Source organism: Conger conger, chromosome 6 (assembly GCF_963514075.1).
Source record: "Conger conger chromosome 6, fConCon1.1, whole genome shotgun sequence".
In the NCBI taxonomy this organism is placed as follows: Eukaryota; Metazoa; Chordata; class Actinopteri; order Anguilliformes; family Congridae; genus Conger; species Conger conger.
In genome coordinates this window covers 345,506-362,496 of record NC_083765.1, presented here as the reverse complement: position 1 = coordinate 362,496, position 16,991 = coordinate 345,506, and the positions used below count along the sequence as shown (strand labels likewise).

General features: G+C 40.5%; 2 protein-coding genes across 2 annotated transcripts; one reads left to right on the top strand and one right to left on the bottom strand.

Annotated features, from left to right (window-relative positions):
* Positions 1-713: 713 nt before the first annotated feature.
* Positions 714-2,852, bottom strand: cxcl8a (chemokine (C-X-C motif) ligand 8a). Its single transcript, XM_061245988.1, has 4 exons — positions 2,691-2,852; positions 2,124-2,256; positions 1,467-1,553; positions 714-1,195 (listed from the first exon to the last, which is right to left on the bottom strand). Exons 1-4 carry the CDS (start codon positions 2,749-2,751, stop codon positions 1,183-1,185), a joined length of 294 nt encoding a protein of 97 aa, XP_061101972.1. The 5' UTR covers positions 2,752-2,852; the 3' UTR covers positions 714-1,182.
* Positions 2,853-13,546: 10,694 nt separating this feature from the next.
* On the top strand, positions 13,547-16,672 carry LOC133130967 (interleukin-8-like). Its single transcript, XM_061245989.1, has 4 exons — positions 13,547-13,709; positions 14,216-14,348; positions 14,919-15,005; positions 15,277-16,672. The coding sequence occupies exons 1-4, from the start codon at positions 13,649-13,651 to the stop codon at positions 15,287-15,289; spliced, it is 294 nt and encodes a 97-aa protein (XP_061101973.1). The 5' UTR covers positions 13,547-13,648; the 3' UTR covers positions 15,290-16,672.
* The last annotated feature ends 319 nt before the right edge of the window (positions 16,673-16,991 follow it).

Sequence of the window (16,991 nt, the reverse complement as noted above, 5' to 3'; positions counted from 1 at the left end):
TAGGGTTAGGGTTAGGGTAACATAACATAATGATGAGAACAGGCCATTCAGCCCTGCAAAGCTCACCTTTTCCTTCCCCTAAATGTACCTACTGCTGAGTTTGCCTAAAGCTAAATAGTATCTAGCACCATATAAAGCTTGGTCTTGAAAACCCCCTGTATTTCTGCCTCCACTACATGTACTGGCAAGCTATTTCACACAGTCAGTACTCACTGTGTGAAAAAAACACTTCCTAGTATCTGTATGGAATTTATCCTATTTATGCCCTCGTTCTGCCAAACAAACTCACCCTGAAGAATCGCCTGTAGTTCACTTTGTTTCCATATTGTATTCCTCATCACTCAATTGCACATCATATCCATAACTTTGGCCTGTTGTTTTGTTTATTATATGTTTGAACTAACTTTGTGAAGCTGAAGGCAAATTTCCACTTATGTGTGCAATAAACTTCTGCTTTAACATGTCTTAACAACAGCTACCAGGGCCTTCCCTCTTCTCCTACAGAAGTATTGCAGCTCTTCAATACTAACCCTAACTCCAATATTTCCATTTGCTCATTTCCCTGTGATTTTTGCACAGATTTTTTCTAATTTGAGCTTTTGTTCCACCCTGCATTTATTTCTCAGTCACACTGTCTGTGCATCCCAGGCTGTGCTTGATATTTTCCCTGAATTGCATCACATGTTTCAATAAGTCTGCACATCATGTATATGTATAGTGTAACTTAGTAAGATTTTTATTCACAGGAAAAACAAATACAAAATTAAGAACTTCATAGTAGCAAGCTGCATCCACTTTTACTTCAAATAACCAATATCCAAAATTCAGTTAAATAAATAAATATGTAACAAATAAATAATACATAATAAATACAGATAAATACTGCTTAGATTAATTCTGTATACTTAGTTTTTAAGTATTAAGTTAACACTCAATGTAAGTGGTTTAAAAAGACTGATGTCAATTTGTCATAAAGCGCAGGAACAAAGTAATTATCTTCATTAAGATACACAGTGTTCATGCACAGGCCAGCTATATGTGTGTATACATATGTTTGTCCACAAACAACAGCATCAAGATCATAACATACATTGTATCATATAAAATGGAAAACAATGTTGGTGCAGTTTGATCTGGAGTAGTAAAGTCTGCTGAACATCTGGAGGAATCTCTCCCTGCAGCTCAGGGCTTCCTGCTGTATGATTAAAGAGAAATAGATCAGTGTTTCAGGCACAGTTATGCAGATGAAGGCTCAGTAATTACACATCACTCCCTTGGACAGAACACAAAATGTGCATTTGTAACAAAAATCTAACATAAGAGGTTAATTGTCTTGATATTCTTCATGGTAAATTCTCAAGTGTAATTATTCAAAACTGTGAAATGAAAACTGTAATGTGTGTTCTGTAGCTGTATTTTTTAAATTGGTGATCAGTGTTGCTTGTGTATGATTGGTCAGCACTTACTTATCCAGGATTCTCTCGATGACCTTTTTGACCCAGGGAGCAGTGGTGTCCAGACAGATCTGCTGACCAGTCTCTTTCAGAGTGGCACTACAGGAGGAAATGCATCTCATTACACACACATGCACATACACACACAAAGTGGTCCTACAGGAGGAAATGCATCTCATTACACACACATGCGCATACACACACAAAGTGGTCCTACAGGAGGAAATGCATCTCATTACACACACATGCGCATACACACACAAAGTGGTCCTACAGGAGGAAATGCATCTCATTACACACACATGCACATACACACACAAAGTGGTCCTACAGGAGGAAATGCATCTCATTACACACACATGCGCATACACACACAAAGTGGTCCTACAGGAGGAAATGCATCTCATTACACACACATGCGCATACACACACAAAGTGGTCCTACAGGAGGAAATGCATCTCATTACACACACATGCGCATACACACACAAAGTGGTCCTACAGGAGGAAATGCATCTCATTACACACACATGCGCATACACACACAAAGTGGTCCTACAGGAGGAAATGCATCTCATTACACACACATGCACGTACACACACAAAGTGGTCCTACAGGAGAATCAGAGGGAGGGAAAGAGAGAGTCAGAGGAGGGGAGTGATGCTCACATAATCTCGGTGTCCTTGCAGTGGGCACTGGGAGGGAACAGCTCCACACTCTGAATGAGTTTCCCAATTCTTCGGCTCTCTGTCTCAATACAGCGACACCGCAGATCCACTCCTAGTCCCCTCACACTCATCCCTGCACAGGGCCAAGGGTCAGAGAGCAGGGGTCAGTAACAACAAATTATGAAATGGAGGAAAAACCAATCTCTACAGGAGTGCAGTGAATATAAAACTATGCATTTACACATTTATATAAAACTATACATTTACACATTTTCTCTCCAACTCACTCTCCCAATTGCTCAATCAGTCACTTTCTCACTCACTCTCTCACTCTCTCACACTCTCTCTCACTCTCTCACTCTCTCACTCACTCTCTCACTCTCTCACTCTCTCACTCTCTCACACTCTCTCACTTACTCACTCACACACTCACTCACTCTCACTCTCTCACTCTCTCTCTCACTCACTCTCTTTCATTCTCTTTCACTCACTCACTCACTCACTCATTCATTCTCTTTCACTCTCTCTCACTCTCTCACTCAGTAATGTGCTTCAGTCCAGTCTCACCTTCAGCGCTAAGTGCAGTCAGCAGAAGCAGGCAGATGGCAGCTGTGATTGTGTTCTTCATACTTGAAGTTGAAATTGAGTAGTATAGCAGGTTTACGCCCTGGTCTGAAGTTCAGTAGTTGATGCTGATAAGAGCGGTTTAAGAGGGTGAATGCACTGGCCTCCACAGTGCTCTGCTCTTATAACAGCAGCACCTAGAAGTGAGTCAGTAAGCTTGTGCAAGACTCTGGAAATTTTATTCTGACTTCATGAGTTAATTACAGGAAGACAGGATATCATATTAATATAGTTTTTTTTTATTGTATCAAAACTTTCCATACATATTTAATGTCTATTGTATACTCAAATGCACAGAACCAATACAAAAAACTTTTTTCTATCAAATCTTATTCAGAAGAATTTTCATACATAATATTTTACAATGTATCTTTTTTTACCCCTTTGCAAATCACAAACAAAAGTCAGCTGCTACAATTTACAGATTATAAATTATACATATCATGATACATAATAATAATTTTCCTGGGTTTGGAATTATATTTAAGATTTAATTATATTTATGATTAGGGACTAGTATCCTCATGTTGGGATGAGAGGAATATCTATGCAGATGTTGGGATGTAGCTGTATTCATTGATATGTAACATATGTTTCAACCAAATCATGAAATTGTCAAACTGACAATTCAGAATATTCCATGTATAATCTCAATAGTGGAATATCTGTTAACCTCTTGTCATTTTGAGTGATTTTAGATATGTAAGAAAACAATAATAAGCAATAATTGGAGAATGACATACATGTAGATTTGACTGAATGAATGTACGAGCCAGTCATTTTGAGTGTGGGAGTAGCGCAGTCATTATAGACAGCGAAAGCTGATAACATATTTGTGGCAGTGTGTCATTGCTTATGAATTCAGCCAAGAGAAGCTTGTGCAACATTCCTGGCCAGACGCCAAATGCAAACAAGCCAAAGCAAAGCTGTAACATTTCTGAAACCTTTTATTTATTTACTGTAAAGCAGGACAACATGCCACTTATTAGAAAAGAGTGTAATAAGCATAAACATCAGCACAGCTATAAATGGAAATAGGCAAAAGATAGATTCTGCACAGATATTCGGACATATTTTTCCACACAGTGTGGTCAAGACATGTACTGGAGGCAGAAACACTTTACAAGACCAGGCTTCATACACTTGTTTTTATGCAAACTTGAGCCGTAGGTACACCTTTTATGTTATGTTATATTATTTCACTTCACAGCTTGAATTTCCTGATGTCATTGTCATTCCTGATGTTGCCCGTGATGTTGCCCATGATGTTGCTCATGATGTTGCTCATGTATTGAGCATGGTGAAGACACAGGATGTGACAGGGCGATTGTGACTGGGTGATTATGAAACCCAGGAGTTCAATCAATGTGACAGAAGAGAAGAAATTAGAAGTGGTCCTAATACCTGCTTACCCTTCTCAATGTAATCTCTCTCCATAGGCATGTCATATGACTTGTATTGACCATGCAAGGCACAAGCAACAGGATTTTCTCTTCATCTAGCACCCTTCATACTCCCTTATTGTGTTCATTGTTCTACTGTCCAGTGCCCTTCGTCTAGAGCAGGGATACTCAGACTTGCCACTCAGAGTCAGTAGTTCTGCTGGGTTTCTCAATCAGAGTCAGTAGTTCTGCTGGGTTTCTCACTCAGAGTCAGTAGTTCTGAGTGGGTTTCTCAATCAGAGTCAGTAGTTCTGTTGGGTTTCTCAATCAGAGTCAGTAGTTCTGCTCAGTTTCTCACTCAGAGTCAGTAGTTCTGCTCAGTTTCTCACTCAGAGTCAGTAGTTCTGCTGGGTTTCTCATTCAGAGTCAGTAGTTCTGCTGGGTTTCTCATTCAGAGTCAGTAGTTCTGCTGGGTTTCTTAATCAGAGTCAGTAGTTCTGTTGGGTTTCTCAGAGTCAGTAGTTCTGCTGGGTTTCTCATTCAGAGTCAGTAGTTCTGCTGGGTTTCTCATTCAGAGTCAGTAGTTCTGCTGGGTTTCTCAATCAGAGTCAGTGGTTCTGCTGGGTTTCTCATTCAGAGTCAGTAGTTCTGCTGGGTTTCTCAATCAGAGTCAGTGGTTCTGTTGGGTTTCTCAATCAGAGTCAGTAGTTCTGCTTGTTTTCTCTTCTGGCAGATGATCCAGTAATGTCACCAATTGGCCAGAGATTTCAATCACCTGGAGCCTGTTGTTTTACTGAGTTAGCCAGATAAACCTGTTTCACAAAGCAGGATTACTGAGTTAGCCAGATAAACCTGTTTCACAAAGCAGGATTACTGAGTTAGCCAGATAAACCTGTTTCACAAAGCAGGATTACTGAGTTAGCCAGATAAACCTGTTTCACAAAGCAGGATTACTGAGTTAGCCAGATAAACCTGTTTCACAAAGCAGACAGATAATGAGACAGATAACTGCACTGACTAAAACCCAGACCCCACCCAAATCTAGAACATGGACTGGGTTTTACTTTATGCAATTATCTGCCTGACTCACTAAACAGGGCCCTGTCGGTTTTATTGGGCTGAAATTAGTACCTGATGAAAACCAGCAGAACTAATGGACGGTGGTTAGAGTATCCCTGATCTAGAGCCCTCCATACTGCAGTACTGTGCTTACTGTTCTGCATGGCATTTGGTTATGAGTGCGTCTGTGCATACGTATGTGCAAAAAAATAAGGAAATGATGTAAGACAGGAAAAAATGCTTTTCCTGTTAAGTGTTGCAGTAGCAGCAGCAACAAAAAGTGAGCCTGTTGCAAATATTAAATATTTCCATTCATTTATATATACGCTCATGAGCACTTTATTAGGTAGGCCTATACACCAACGTTTACAATCGCTAACATCCTTTTGTCCAATCTGTAGTCACATTTTCCTCTAAACACAATTAGCACAACATCCATCTGTTGTGGACCATACCATTAACACAATGTTGTTTTCACGGAATATGCAGTCAATGAATTCTACAATGCTTACATTTTCTTTACATACAAGCTTACCCAATACCAAAATTGTGGATCTTTCTTGTCTTAATTACACATGCGTGCTCACAGCATTCCAGAAATGAAATCCTAATGTTCAAAACCTTAAATATAGTATAACAACTCTACTTCTGCAACAACAGCATCTAACCCTAACCCTAACCCATTTTTAAATGAACAGATCATTGAAAGATTGAGAAATAGCTGATTTACTGAAAGTTGTGTAAAATAGACCAACCACAGCTGATTGGATACAGAACAACACAGAGCAGCAGAGAGAGAAAAAATAATGTCTGGACAAGGGAGAAGAAGAGGACCAGGGAGAGGAGTAGTTGGGCCAGGACAAGGGAGAAGGATAGGTAGGGGGAGAGGAGTAAGAATGCATGGAGGTGTTCAAAGGAGAGTAAGAGCTGTTGTCACTGATGAAATAAGAGCCACCATCATAGACTATGTGATAAACCATGGTCTATCACTGAGAGAGGCTGGTGAAAGAGTCCAGCCTAATCTCAGATGGTCAACCATGGCTTCCATTATCCGGAATTTTCAACAAACCATCAGGTAAGTAATGCATTTCACAAGGGCTTCTTCTATTATTACTGTTGCTATGTCCCACAGTAACTGCAGGCCACCAGTCCCAATGTAAATACATATGTTGTATTTTTGTTCCTCTAAAGGATGCCACATCTTCCTCCCTTGGTGGAAAGAGGAACGTTCCTCAGTGAAGACCAAGAGCATGCCATTGTAGGATTGGTTATTGCTGACAATGCAATAAAACTGAGAGGAATTTGTTGAGGACAATCTGGTATTTCACAATGTGGAAAGCACCAGCCTGACTATCATTGCTCGGACTCTGACCAAACACAGAGTTCCAATGAAACAGTTGTACACAGTTCCTTTTGAAAGGAACAATGAGGAGGTCAAGGAACTTTGGCACCTACCATCAGGGTTCAGCATTTAAAACTAACTTCAACTGAAGAAGTGATGTTTGAAGTGCCTGAAAAGTAACCTTCAACTCCCCAATTGCTTGTTTAAGGGTAAATGAAGCTGTGTCAACAGCATATAAATATATCTTAGCTGGCTAAATGCCAAAACCCAAATAATTTATAAAAATTGAAAATAAAACAGGGTTAATATTGATCCTTGTGGAACGCCTCTGCTGATCTCTAAAAAGCTCAATTTATGATCATCATCAGATACACATTGTGTTTTGCCTGATAAATAATCTCTAAACCAGTTCATTGACTCCTGACCAGACGCAATTTGGCTGAGTCAGGCTAAAAGTAACTCATGGTCAACTGAGTGAAACGACTTTGACAGGTCAACAAATAATACTGTACAGTGTTGTTTTCAATCAAGGGAGTTGTCCTGATCTGAATCCTGATGGACTCCAATGGATTCAAAGACTTTGGCCAGGACAGGTCACTTGCAGATAGGTATTTATATCTGAAGGGTCTTTAAAACAATTTTATATGAAAACTTCTATGCACCTGCCCCCAATGAGCCAACAAGATTTCATTTTCATTTAAACAACAATGCAATCAAATTACTGCCACTTTACAACATACTTGGGAATAAGGAATTAGAAAAGGAACTGGCTGGTAGTTCATCGATAGACCACATGTGAAAATGGTAAATTAGTTTAAAGGAATAAAGATCAATAAAGATATGTACACATTTTACTTAAGAATAAAGAACTTAGTTGCTACACCATACGAAGTTCCAGATAGCTGGGAAAATATGTTAGACACACGAGTCCCATGGAACCAGATATTCCTTATCCTTCATAAAACAAACACTTTTATTATGATATTTTCATAAGCTAGCTAGTTTCTAGTGACTAAAAAGATGCTAAATATCTCGGGAATAGATTCATCCCCTTTATGCCAATTCTGCCTGGAAGTTGGAATTTTTTTTGTTGGAACGTTTCTCTAATTGCTCTAGTATGTTCAAAATTATGGCAATAGAAGAAATTGGATTAGAAATATAAAGTAGGGGTGTCTCGGTGGCGCAGCCTGTAGAGCACTGACCGCATGCTCATTGCGAGCAGCGATGTCGGCGGTTCGAATCCGACCGTCTGACATTTGTCGCATGTCTTCCCCTCTCTCTCGCTCCCATTATTCCTGTCTCTCTATACTATATACTGTCCAATAAAGCTGAAAAAAGCCTAAAAAAGAAATATAAAGTAGAAGTCATCTGCATATGGAAGTTGGAGTTTTGTAAGAAACGAAACTCACACAATATGTAACATAATTAAATATTTGGCAACGGTATTTATTTTCGGGTTGTGGAGGTCTGTGGAGGCTCTAAGAATTGAGAGATTCGAGAACTTTGTTAAGTATTACAATACAGTTGAGTGAACCTTTAGCCTACACCAAGAAATGCGATATACTTAGGGAAAGTGAATGTTGGGAATAAATTATTATATTTAAATAAAAAAAGAAGCAAAATTCCTGTAGACAAGTTTCCGTAGTTGCAGCAGTTACACTATAACAGAACACTGAGTGCGATTCACACTGTAACAGAACGCTGAGTGCGATTCACGCTGTAACAGAACGCTGAGTGCGATTCACACTGTAACAGAACGCTGAGTGCGATTCACGCTGTAACAGAACGCTGAGTGCGATTCACGCTGTAACAGAACGCTGAGTGCGATTCACACTGTAACAGAACGCTGAGTGCGATCACGGCTCCTTCTGGATCGGAGCAGGAGGGAATCTTCCACATTCCTGCAGTGATGTTTGTACCAGGAGGAAGAATGATTGGGATAATCAAGCTTGCATGGCAGCGTGGATGCTGTTTGCTGTACATCCCCATAGACAGAAAGATAGATCTGTTTTTTTCCTTAAGTTTTTTGCAACAAAATGAAACAATGCTTGTTCCTGAAATAAAAGCCCACATTTACTTTCAAATTCCTGATAAACAACAAGCCATGTTATCATCATTTTTAGTTATTTCATATATAATGTTTATATGAATTTTATATTCAAGCATTTTTAATACATTCAGTAAGGTCCACAAAACAATTGAATGAGGTTATTTTAAAGGGAAAAACATTGGAATACCTTGCTCCAACACGCCCATTCTGAATCAGGAAGAGTTTCAGGGAAACATGAAACCTTAACAGGAAGCATTCCTTTCCATTCATCTGTTTTCCTCTCTCTCATTCACTGGGGAAAGTCCCTGTCAGTTTGACTATTAAAGCTGCCCTGCCCTCTAAGCTTACCTGTAATTATTTACATGTGAGCTGAGATTCCAGCCTAGACTGCAGGCATTTGACAGCAATTATACCTGAAAAAACAATCACTTACATTCACATGTATTATTATTATTCTTTCATTTAAACAGGTGGTCTCTTTTTCCAACAAAAAAAGATCAACAGTCAAAGAATTACAGTAGTGTGTGTGTGTGTGTGTGTGTGTGTGTGTGTGTGTATTAGTGTGTGTTAATTTTGGGAACCCTTTTGGATTATTCTTTGTTATTTAAAAAAATATTATCACTAAAGCCCAGACCCAGTGATTTACTCGTTAGGGCTTCAATGAGTCAGGTGAGTATAATTCCAGGGCTAAACCTTTTATTCTGAAGTAACTCCATGCTTTCAAGTATCCAACTGCAGTGGCTGTTCAGTCTGGTATTAACAACCATAGGTTCTTCTAAACAGTTGCCAAGTTTCTTTTTCCTTTTTTATTATTTTGAGACTATAAAAAAAGTTTGAAGAAATCTGTCATGTCAACTTTGTAACATTTAGAGGTCAGGTTCACTTCTGTTAACTTAGATATTAACTGTGAAAGGCTTTTTGACCAGGCGTGGCCAAACGTTTTGCACACCACTATATCTCAAACACACATTACCCATAACATCAAGCACAGACAGAAAAGCTCAAGAAAGTCAAATTTATACAATACTCAAACACAATTCGAAAAAAAGAAAAGAAATTATAGATATAAAGCCTAAATCCAGCCTTTATGCAAGAAATATTTAAGATTATGTTATTATGAGACTGAGTTTGAAGGAGATTATGGATAAACGATGAGGTAATTTGCCTAGTAAGGCCTTATAAATGAAAGAAATGCTGATAATGCTTCTAGATGTTAGGGAGAGCCGACCAACTTTCTCATATAAAACACAGTGATATTTCTAATTTGTGATAAAGTGTAAAGCACTGTGGTTGACTGCATCTGAGAGGCATGGCTGTAAAGATTAAATTCAATGGCATGTGGACCATTGTGACACATCACAATTAATTAAGTTCAGGCAAGCTCTTTCAGTAAATCCTTAAACTGTAAAATTCTGAGAAAGCACCTCTTCCTGTTATTGGACTGATGTTTATGTAATTCCTGGACTGGGCCACTTAGTGGAAATGGAAACCATCTGTCCACAATAAATCAAATAATTCTGCTAACTATGGAGCAGTAAAAGGTCAGTTTGACTACATTAATAAACTAAAAGCCTGGTACATTTTATGGTATTATTTTCTATTTTGTTGGTGCACTTTAACTATAGATATGCTCAGAATTACAGTAGTGATGATTATACACTTAACACTATGAAGATAAATCAGAAAAGTACAGAAGTACTATTCAAGTATTTATTTCATGTAATATTGGTTAATGTTGATGAAAATAAGTAAACAGATAACAATTTTTTGCATTTAATCATTCATATATTTTTCATTCCAAAGAGATTCTTTTGATGTTACAACAAATTTATTTATCTATTGCTCCAGGGGAGGATTACATTTACATTTACATTTTAGTCATTTGGCAGACGCTTTTAATCCAAAGCGACTTACAAGTGCATAGGTTCTACCACAAGTCAAAGCATCACATCCAGAACAAGAAAAATACACCTGGACTGCTGTTCTAAACATATAGTCGTCATCATAAGTGCAAATTTTTTTTTTTTTTTTTTTTTTATTTTTTTTTATTTATTTATTTTTTTTTTTGGGGGGGGGGGCGGGGTAAATCAGGAGGGGGGACTAAGGTAGAGTTTGAAGAGGTGTGTTTTGAGTCTGCGTCGAAATAGGGGGAGGGATTCTGCTGTCCTGACAGTGGTAGGCAAGTCATTCCACCACTGCGGAACCAGAACGGAAAACAGGCGTGAACGTGCAGCTCGACCGCCAGGTGCCCGTAGAGAGGGAACCGTAAGGCGACCAGAGCTGGCAGACCGGAGTGGTCTAGCTGGGGAGTAGGGAGTGATCAGGGATTGTATGTAATGTGGGGCAGTCCCCTTAGCAGCCTGAAATGCCAACACTAGGGCCTTGAATCGGATGCGTGCGGCAATAGGAAGCCAGTGGAGGCCAATGAGAAGCGGGGTGACATGAGCCGACCTGGGCTGACTGGTGATCAAGCGGGCTGCAGCATTCTGGACCAGCTGGAGGGGCTTGATGGCGCACGCTGGGAGACCGGCTAGGAGGGAGTTGCAGTAATCCAGGCGGGAAATGACGAGCGCCTGGACTAGGAGCTGGGTGGCTTTCTCCGTCAGGAGATGACGGATGCGGCGTATATTAAACAGAAAGAACCTGCAGGTTCTGGCAGTGGAGGATACTTGTGGAGCCAGGGAGAGGCAGTTATCAAGAGTCACCCCAAGATTCTTTGCCGTACGGGAGGAGGAAACTACAAAGTCCTCCACAGTCAGTGAGAGGTCGATTGACGGAGAGGACTTAGCAGGGATGTAGAGAAGCTCAGTTTTAGCAAGGTTGAGCTTCAGGTGATGGGAAGTCATCCATGCAGAGATATCAGCCAAGCAGGCAGAGATCTGTGTGGTGATTTGGGTGTCAGGGGGGAAGGAAATGAAGAGTTGGGTGTCATCAGCGTAGGAGTGATAAGAGAAGCCGTGGGAAGAGATAACAGAGCCAAGAGACATGGTGTATAGCGAGAAGAGGAGAGGCCCAAGAACCGAGCCCTGCGGGACTCCAGTTCGTAGGGGTTGAGGGTCGGAGAGTGCGCCCCTCCAAGTCACCTGGTAAGAGCGACCAGAGAGGTAGGAGGAAAACCAAGCGAGTGCAGAACCTGTGACACCCATCCCAGACAGCGATGAGAGCAGAATCTCATGGTTGACTGTATCGAAGGCGGCCGACAGGTCGAGGAAGATGAGGACAGAGGAGAGGGATTTTGCTTTAGCAGAGTGGAGTGCCTCAGTGACCGCGAGCAGGGCGGTTTCAGTGGAGTGGCCACTCTTGAAGCCAGACTGGTTGGGGTCATGGAGATTGTTGTGGAGAAGATAAGTGGACAGTTGGGAGCAGACCGCCCGTTCCAGGGTTTTAGCAAGAAAGGGAAGAAGAGAGACAGGCCGGTAGTTGTTCAGGGCAGAGGGATCGAGAGTAGGTTTTTTGAGGAGGGGAGTGACTCTGGCCCTCTTCAGGGAAGAGGGCATGGTGCCGGAAGAGAGGGAGGTGTTGATTAGAGAGGAGAGAAAAGGGAGAAAAGGGAGGATTGTCTCCTGCTTAGTCTAATCAACTGTACGTCCCTCTGGATAAGAGCATCTGCCAAATGCCATTAATGTAGCAATGTAATTAATGTAATGTGTTGTGACATACCTACTGCTCACATGCAAAAAACACAGAAACAATACTTAAGTTTCCTGGAGGTCTTCAACTACACACAGCTAGTGGAAAAAATGCACTTCCACACACAGCTTTTTTTTCGTAGACACGTGTATGTCGATAAATACCAAGTAATCATAAATCAAAGGAACGCGCACAAAATGTGATTAGCGTAAATTGACACCCCTAAAATACCTTCAGGATCACAGAATTCAATTTCAGACAATTTAAAGAGATGGCAGAGAAAAAATACTATGTAGCTTTCACATGACCTGATTTATTTTTATCATTATATGACTGTGTGCGCTACAGCTACTTAGTAACTTCTCTTTGCGAACATGAAAATATAAATAAAACTTATTTAGGACTTCTTCTATGCCAAACCCGATGAAGGTCCACTGGGATTGAAATGTTGTCTACAATAAAGGTGTGTAAGGAGCATATCAGTGTGCAGGCTTCCTTCATTTCATCCAAACTAACATCTAAACTTTGGTAATTATTGTATGTTTGTTTATATAGACTACAAAAACTACATGTGCCACGTAGGACTGGAATAAAACAGTGTAAAATATGGAGCAGCGTCCAACCTGCTGCAATTACCTATGCATCAGAGATATTGCTGTTTTTTTAATCTTTGTCTTGAGTTCCACACACTGGAAATGGTTACTGTCTGGGATTATCAATTATCAATATATTGTCAGTGTCCTGTGCAAGTCCACAAGAAGCTGAGGACAGAAAGCACTCTGTCTGGCGGTTCCAGTGTGTCTGGGCAGTCGAAACCGACTCGACAAATCGGCTCGGTCTTTGAATATGAATATGAAGTAAACCATGTTTTAATCTTCTAAGAAAGAAAGTGTTACCTTAAATACTGGAACAGCTGACCATCAGAAGTAATTTTGCAGAATAATGTTGCTTCAAACCAGTTTAAACAAATTGTTTAGCTTCAACAATCATGGAATGAGCCTTCACACATTCATTCATGCTATGCAAAAGTGATTAGGAAAATGTTTTCAGTGTTTCTGTTTATTAGCCATACTTTTACCCCAATGTAATTTTGGGAATGTTTTCTTCTCATTGCCTACGATAGTATTGTTCAATACATTTTCACCAAAACATTTTAAAGAAGTAATATAGTAGGAACCCTTTTTCGACAAATGTGGTGGTGAATAATCATTACTGCACACGACTGTATATTTCATTCTTCTGTGGTCGACTTGTGAAACTGGGACAATTCCAAACTTGCACCACCTCCTCCTGACTCACTTCCAGGTGCTGCTATTATAAGAGCAGAGCACTGTGGAGGCCAGCGCATTCACCCTCTTAAACCGCTCTTATCAGCATCAACTACTGAACTTCAGACCAGGGCATAAACCTGCTATACTACTCAATTTCAACTTCAAGTATGAAGAACACAATCACAGCTGCCATCTGCCTGCTTCTGCTGACTGCACTTAGCGCTGAAGGTGAGACTGGACTGAAGCACATTACTGAGTGAGAGAGAGTGAAAGAGAATGAATGAGTGAGTGAGTGAGTGAAAGAGAATGAAAGAGAGTGAGTGAGTGTGTGAGTGAGTGAGTAAGAGAGAGTGTGAGTGAGAGAGTGAAAGAGAATGAATGAGTGAGTGAGAGTGTGAGTGAGAGAGAGTGAGTGGAATAGTGAGAGAGTGAGTGAGTGAGTGAGAGAGTGAGAGAGAGTGTGAGCGAGTGAGTGGGATAGTGAGAGAGTGAGTGAGAATGTGAGAGAGTGAGAGAGTGAATGAGTGAGAGTGAATGATTGAGCAATTGGGAGAGTGAGTTGGAGAGAAAATGTGTAAATGTATAGTTTTATATAAATGTGTAAATGTATAGTTTTATATAAATGTGTAAATGCATAGTTTTATATTCACTGCACTCCTGTAGAGACTGGTTTTTCCTCCATTTCATAATTTGTTGTTACTGACCCCTGCTCTCTGACCCTTGGCCCTGTGCAGGGATGAGTGTGAGGGGACTAGGAGTGGATCTGCGGTGTCGCTGTATTGAGACAGAGAGCCGGAGAATTGGGAAACTCATTCAGAGTGTGGAGCTGTTCCCTCCCAGTGCCCACTGCAAGGACACCGAGATTATGTGAGCATCACTCCCCTCCTCTGACTCTCTCTTTCCCTCCCTCTGATTCTCCTGTAGGACCACTTTGTGTGTGTACGTGCATGTGTGTGTAATGAGATGCATTTCCTCCTGTAGGACCACTTTGTGTGTGTATGCGCATGTGTGTGTAATGAGATGCATTTCCTCCTGTAGGACCACTTTGTGTGTGTATGCGCATGTGTGTGTAATGAGATGCATTTCCTCCTGTAGGACCACTTTGTGTGTGTATGTGCATGTGTGTGTAATGAGATGCATTTCCTCCTGTAGGACCACTTTGTGTGTGTATGCGCATGTGTGTGTAATGAGATGCATTTCCTCCTGTAGGACCACTTTGTGTGTGTATGTGCATGTGTGTGTAATGAGATGCATTTCCTCCTGTAGGACCACTTTGTGTGTGTATGCGCATGTGTGTGTAATGAGATGCATTTCCTCCTGTAGGACCACTTTGTGTGTGTATGCGCATGTGTGTGTAATGAGATGCATTTCCTCCTGTAGGACCACTTTGTGTGTGTATGCGCATGTGTGTGTAATGAGATGCATTTCCTCCTGTAGTGCCACTCTGAAAGAGACTGGTCAGCAGATCTGTCTGGACACCACTGCTCCCTGGGTCAAAAAGGTCATCGAGAGAATCCTGGATAAGTAAGTGCTGACCAATCATACACAAGCAACACTGATCACCAATTTAAAAAATACAGCTACAGAACACACATTACAGTTTTCATTTCACAGTTTTGAATAATTACACTTGAGAATTTACCATGAAGAATATCAAGACAATTAACCTCTTATGTTAGATTTTTGTTACAAATGCACATTTTGTGTTCTGTCCAAGGGAGTGATGTGTAATTACTGAGCCTTCATCTGCATAACTGTGCCTGAAACACTGATCTATTTCTCTTTAATCATACAGCAGGAAGCCCTGAGCTGCAGGGAGAGATTCCTCCAGATGTTCAGCAGACTTTACTACTCCAGATCAAACTGCACCAACATTGTTATCCATTTTATGTGATACAATGTATGTTTATGATCTTGATGCTGTTGTTTGTGGACAAGACGGCGGCCTGTAGCATAGTGGTTAAGGTACATGACTGGGACACGCAAGATCAGTGGTTCGATCTCTGGTGTAGCCACAAAAAGATCCGCATAGCTGTTAGGCCCTTGAGCAAGGCCCTTAACCCTGCATTGCTCCAGGGGAGGATTGTCTCATTACATTACATTACATTACTGGCATTTGGCAGATGCTCTTATCCAGAGCGACGTACATTTGATTAGATTAAGCAGGAGACAATCCTCCAGTCTAGTCAACTGTATGTCGCTCTGGATAAGAGCGTCTGCCAAATGCCAATAATGTGATGTAATGTAACAAACATCTGTCTAGACGCACATAGCTGGCCTGTACATGAACAGAATTACTGAGGCATGAGTCTCTTTACTTTGTTCCTACACTTTATGACAAATTGACATCAGTCTTATATTGAGTGTTATTAACTTAATACTTAAAAACAAAGTATACTGAATTATGATGAACATATGTGAAGGTTTGCAGTATTTATCTCTATTTATTATTTATTAAATTAGATGTTATTTAACTGAATTTAGATATTGGTTATTTGAATTAAGAGTGGATGCAGCTTGCTACTATGAAGTTCTTAACTTTGTATTTGTTTTTCCTGTGAATAAAAATCTTACTAAGTTGCACTATACATATACATGATGTACAGACTTATTGAAACATGTGATGCAAATCAGGACAAATATCAAGCACAGCCTGGGATGCACATACAGTGTGACTGAGAAATAAATGCAGGGTGGAACAAAAGCTCAAATTAGGAAAAATCTGTGCAAAAATCACAGGAAAATGAGCAAATGGAAATATTGGTGTCAGGTTACTATCAAAAACATAATGATTGCAGTCACTAATGAACTAGGCTACACTGCGGAGAGAAGAAATACAAATATTTATTTCAAATATGAAGTTATTTACAGGGGTAAAAAAGCAAAGTCTCAAACAAAGACCAAGCCAAGTGTAAAACCGACAAAATGGAGAAAGTATGAAGAGCTGCAATACTTCTGTAGGAGAAGAGGCCCTAACCCTGACCCTAACCCTGGTAGCTGTCAACATAATGTAACATAACATGACATAACATAATGAAACGTTGTAGGAGAGATGTATCCGGGTGGCTGTCGTCCGGGTATTTCTCCATCCAGAGTTTTACAGCTGTTAGCCCTGCTGCAGTGTTTATGTTTGTGTAGAGACTATCTATGTCAATTGTGAATAAAATGGTGTCCTGTGTTATTTCAGTGTTTTTAACTATGCGTATGAAGTCGTATGTGTCTTTTATGTAACTGTTGTGTTTAGTTGACAGTGGAGTGAGGAAATGGTCTATGTATTCTGCGATCCTGCAGGGTTAGGGTTAGAGTTAGGGTTAGGGTTAGGGTTAGGGTTAGGGGTAGGGGTTAGGGTTAGGTTGAGTGTGTGAGGAAGGCCCTCACTGGCTGCAGAGGGCCCCTTGCACTGTCCAATGGGGCAAAGGACTAAATGAATCTTGGCCTAGTGTCAACAGTGTGTATGGTGTTTGTGTTTGGGGCTGTAATTTCGGGCGTGGCCCTAGGTTGAAACATTTG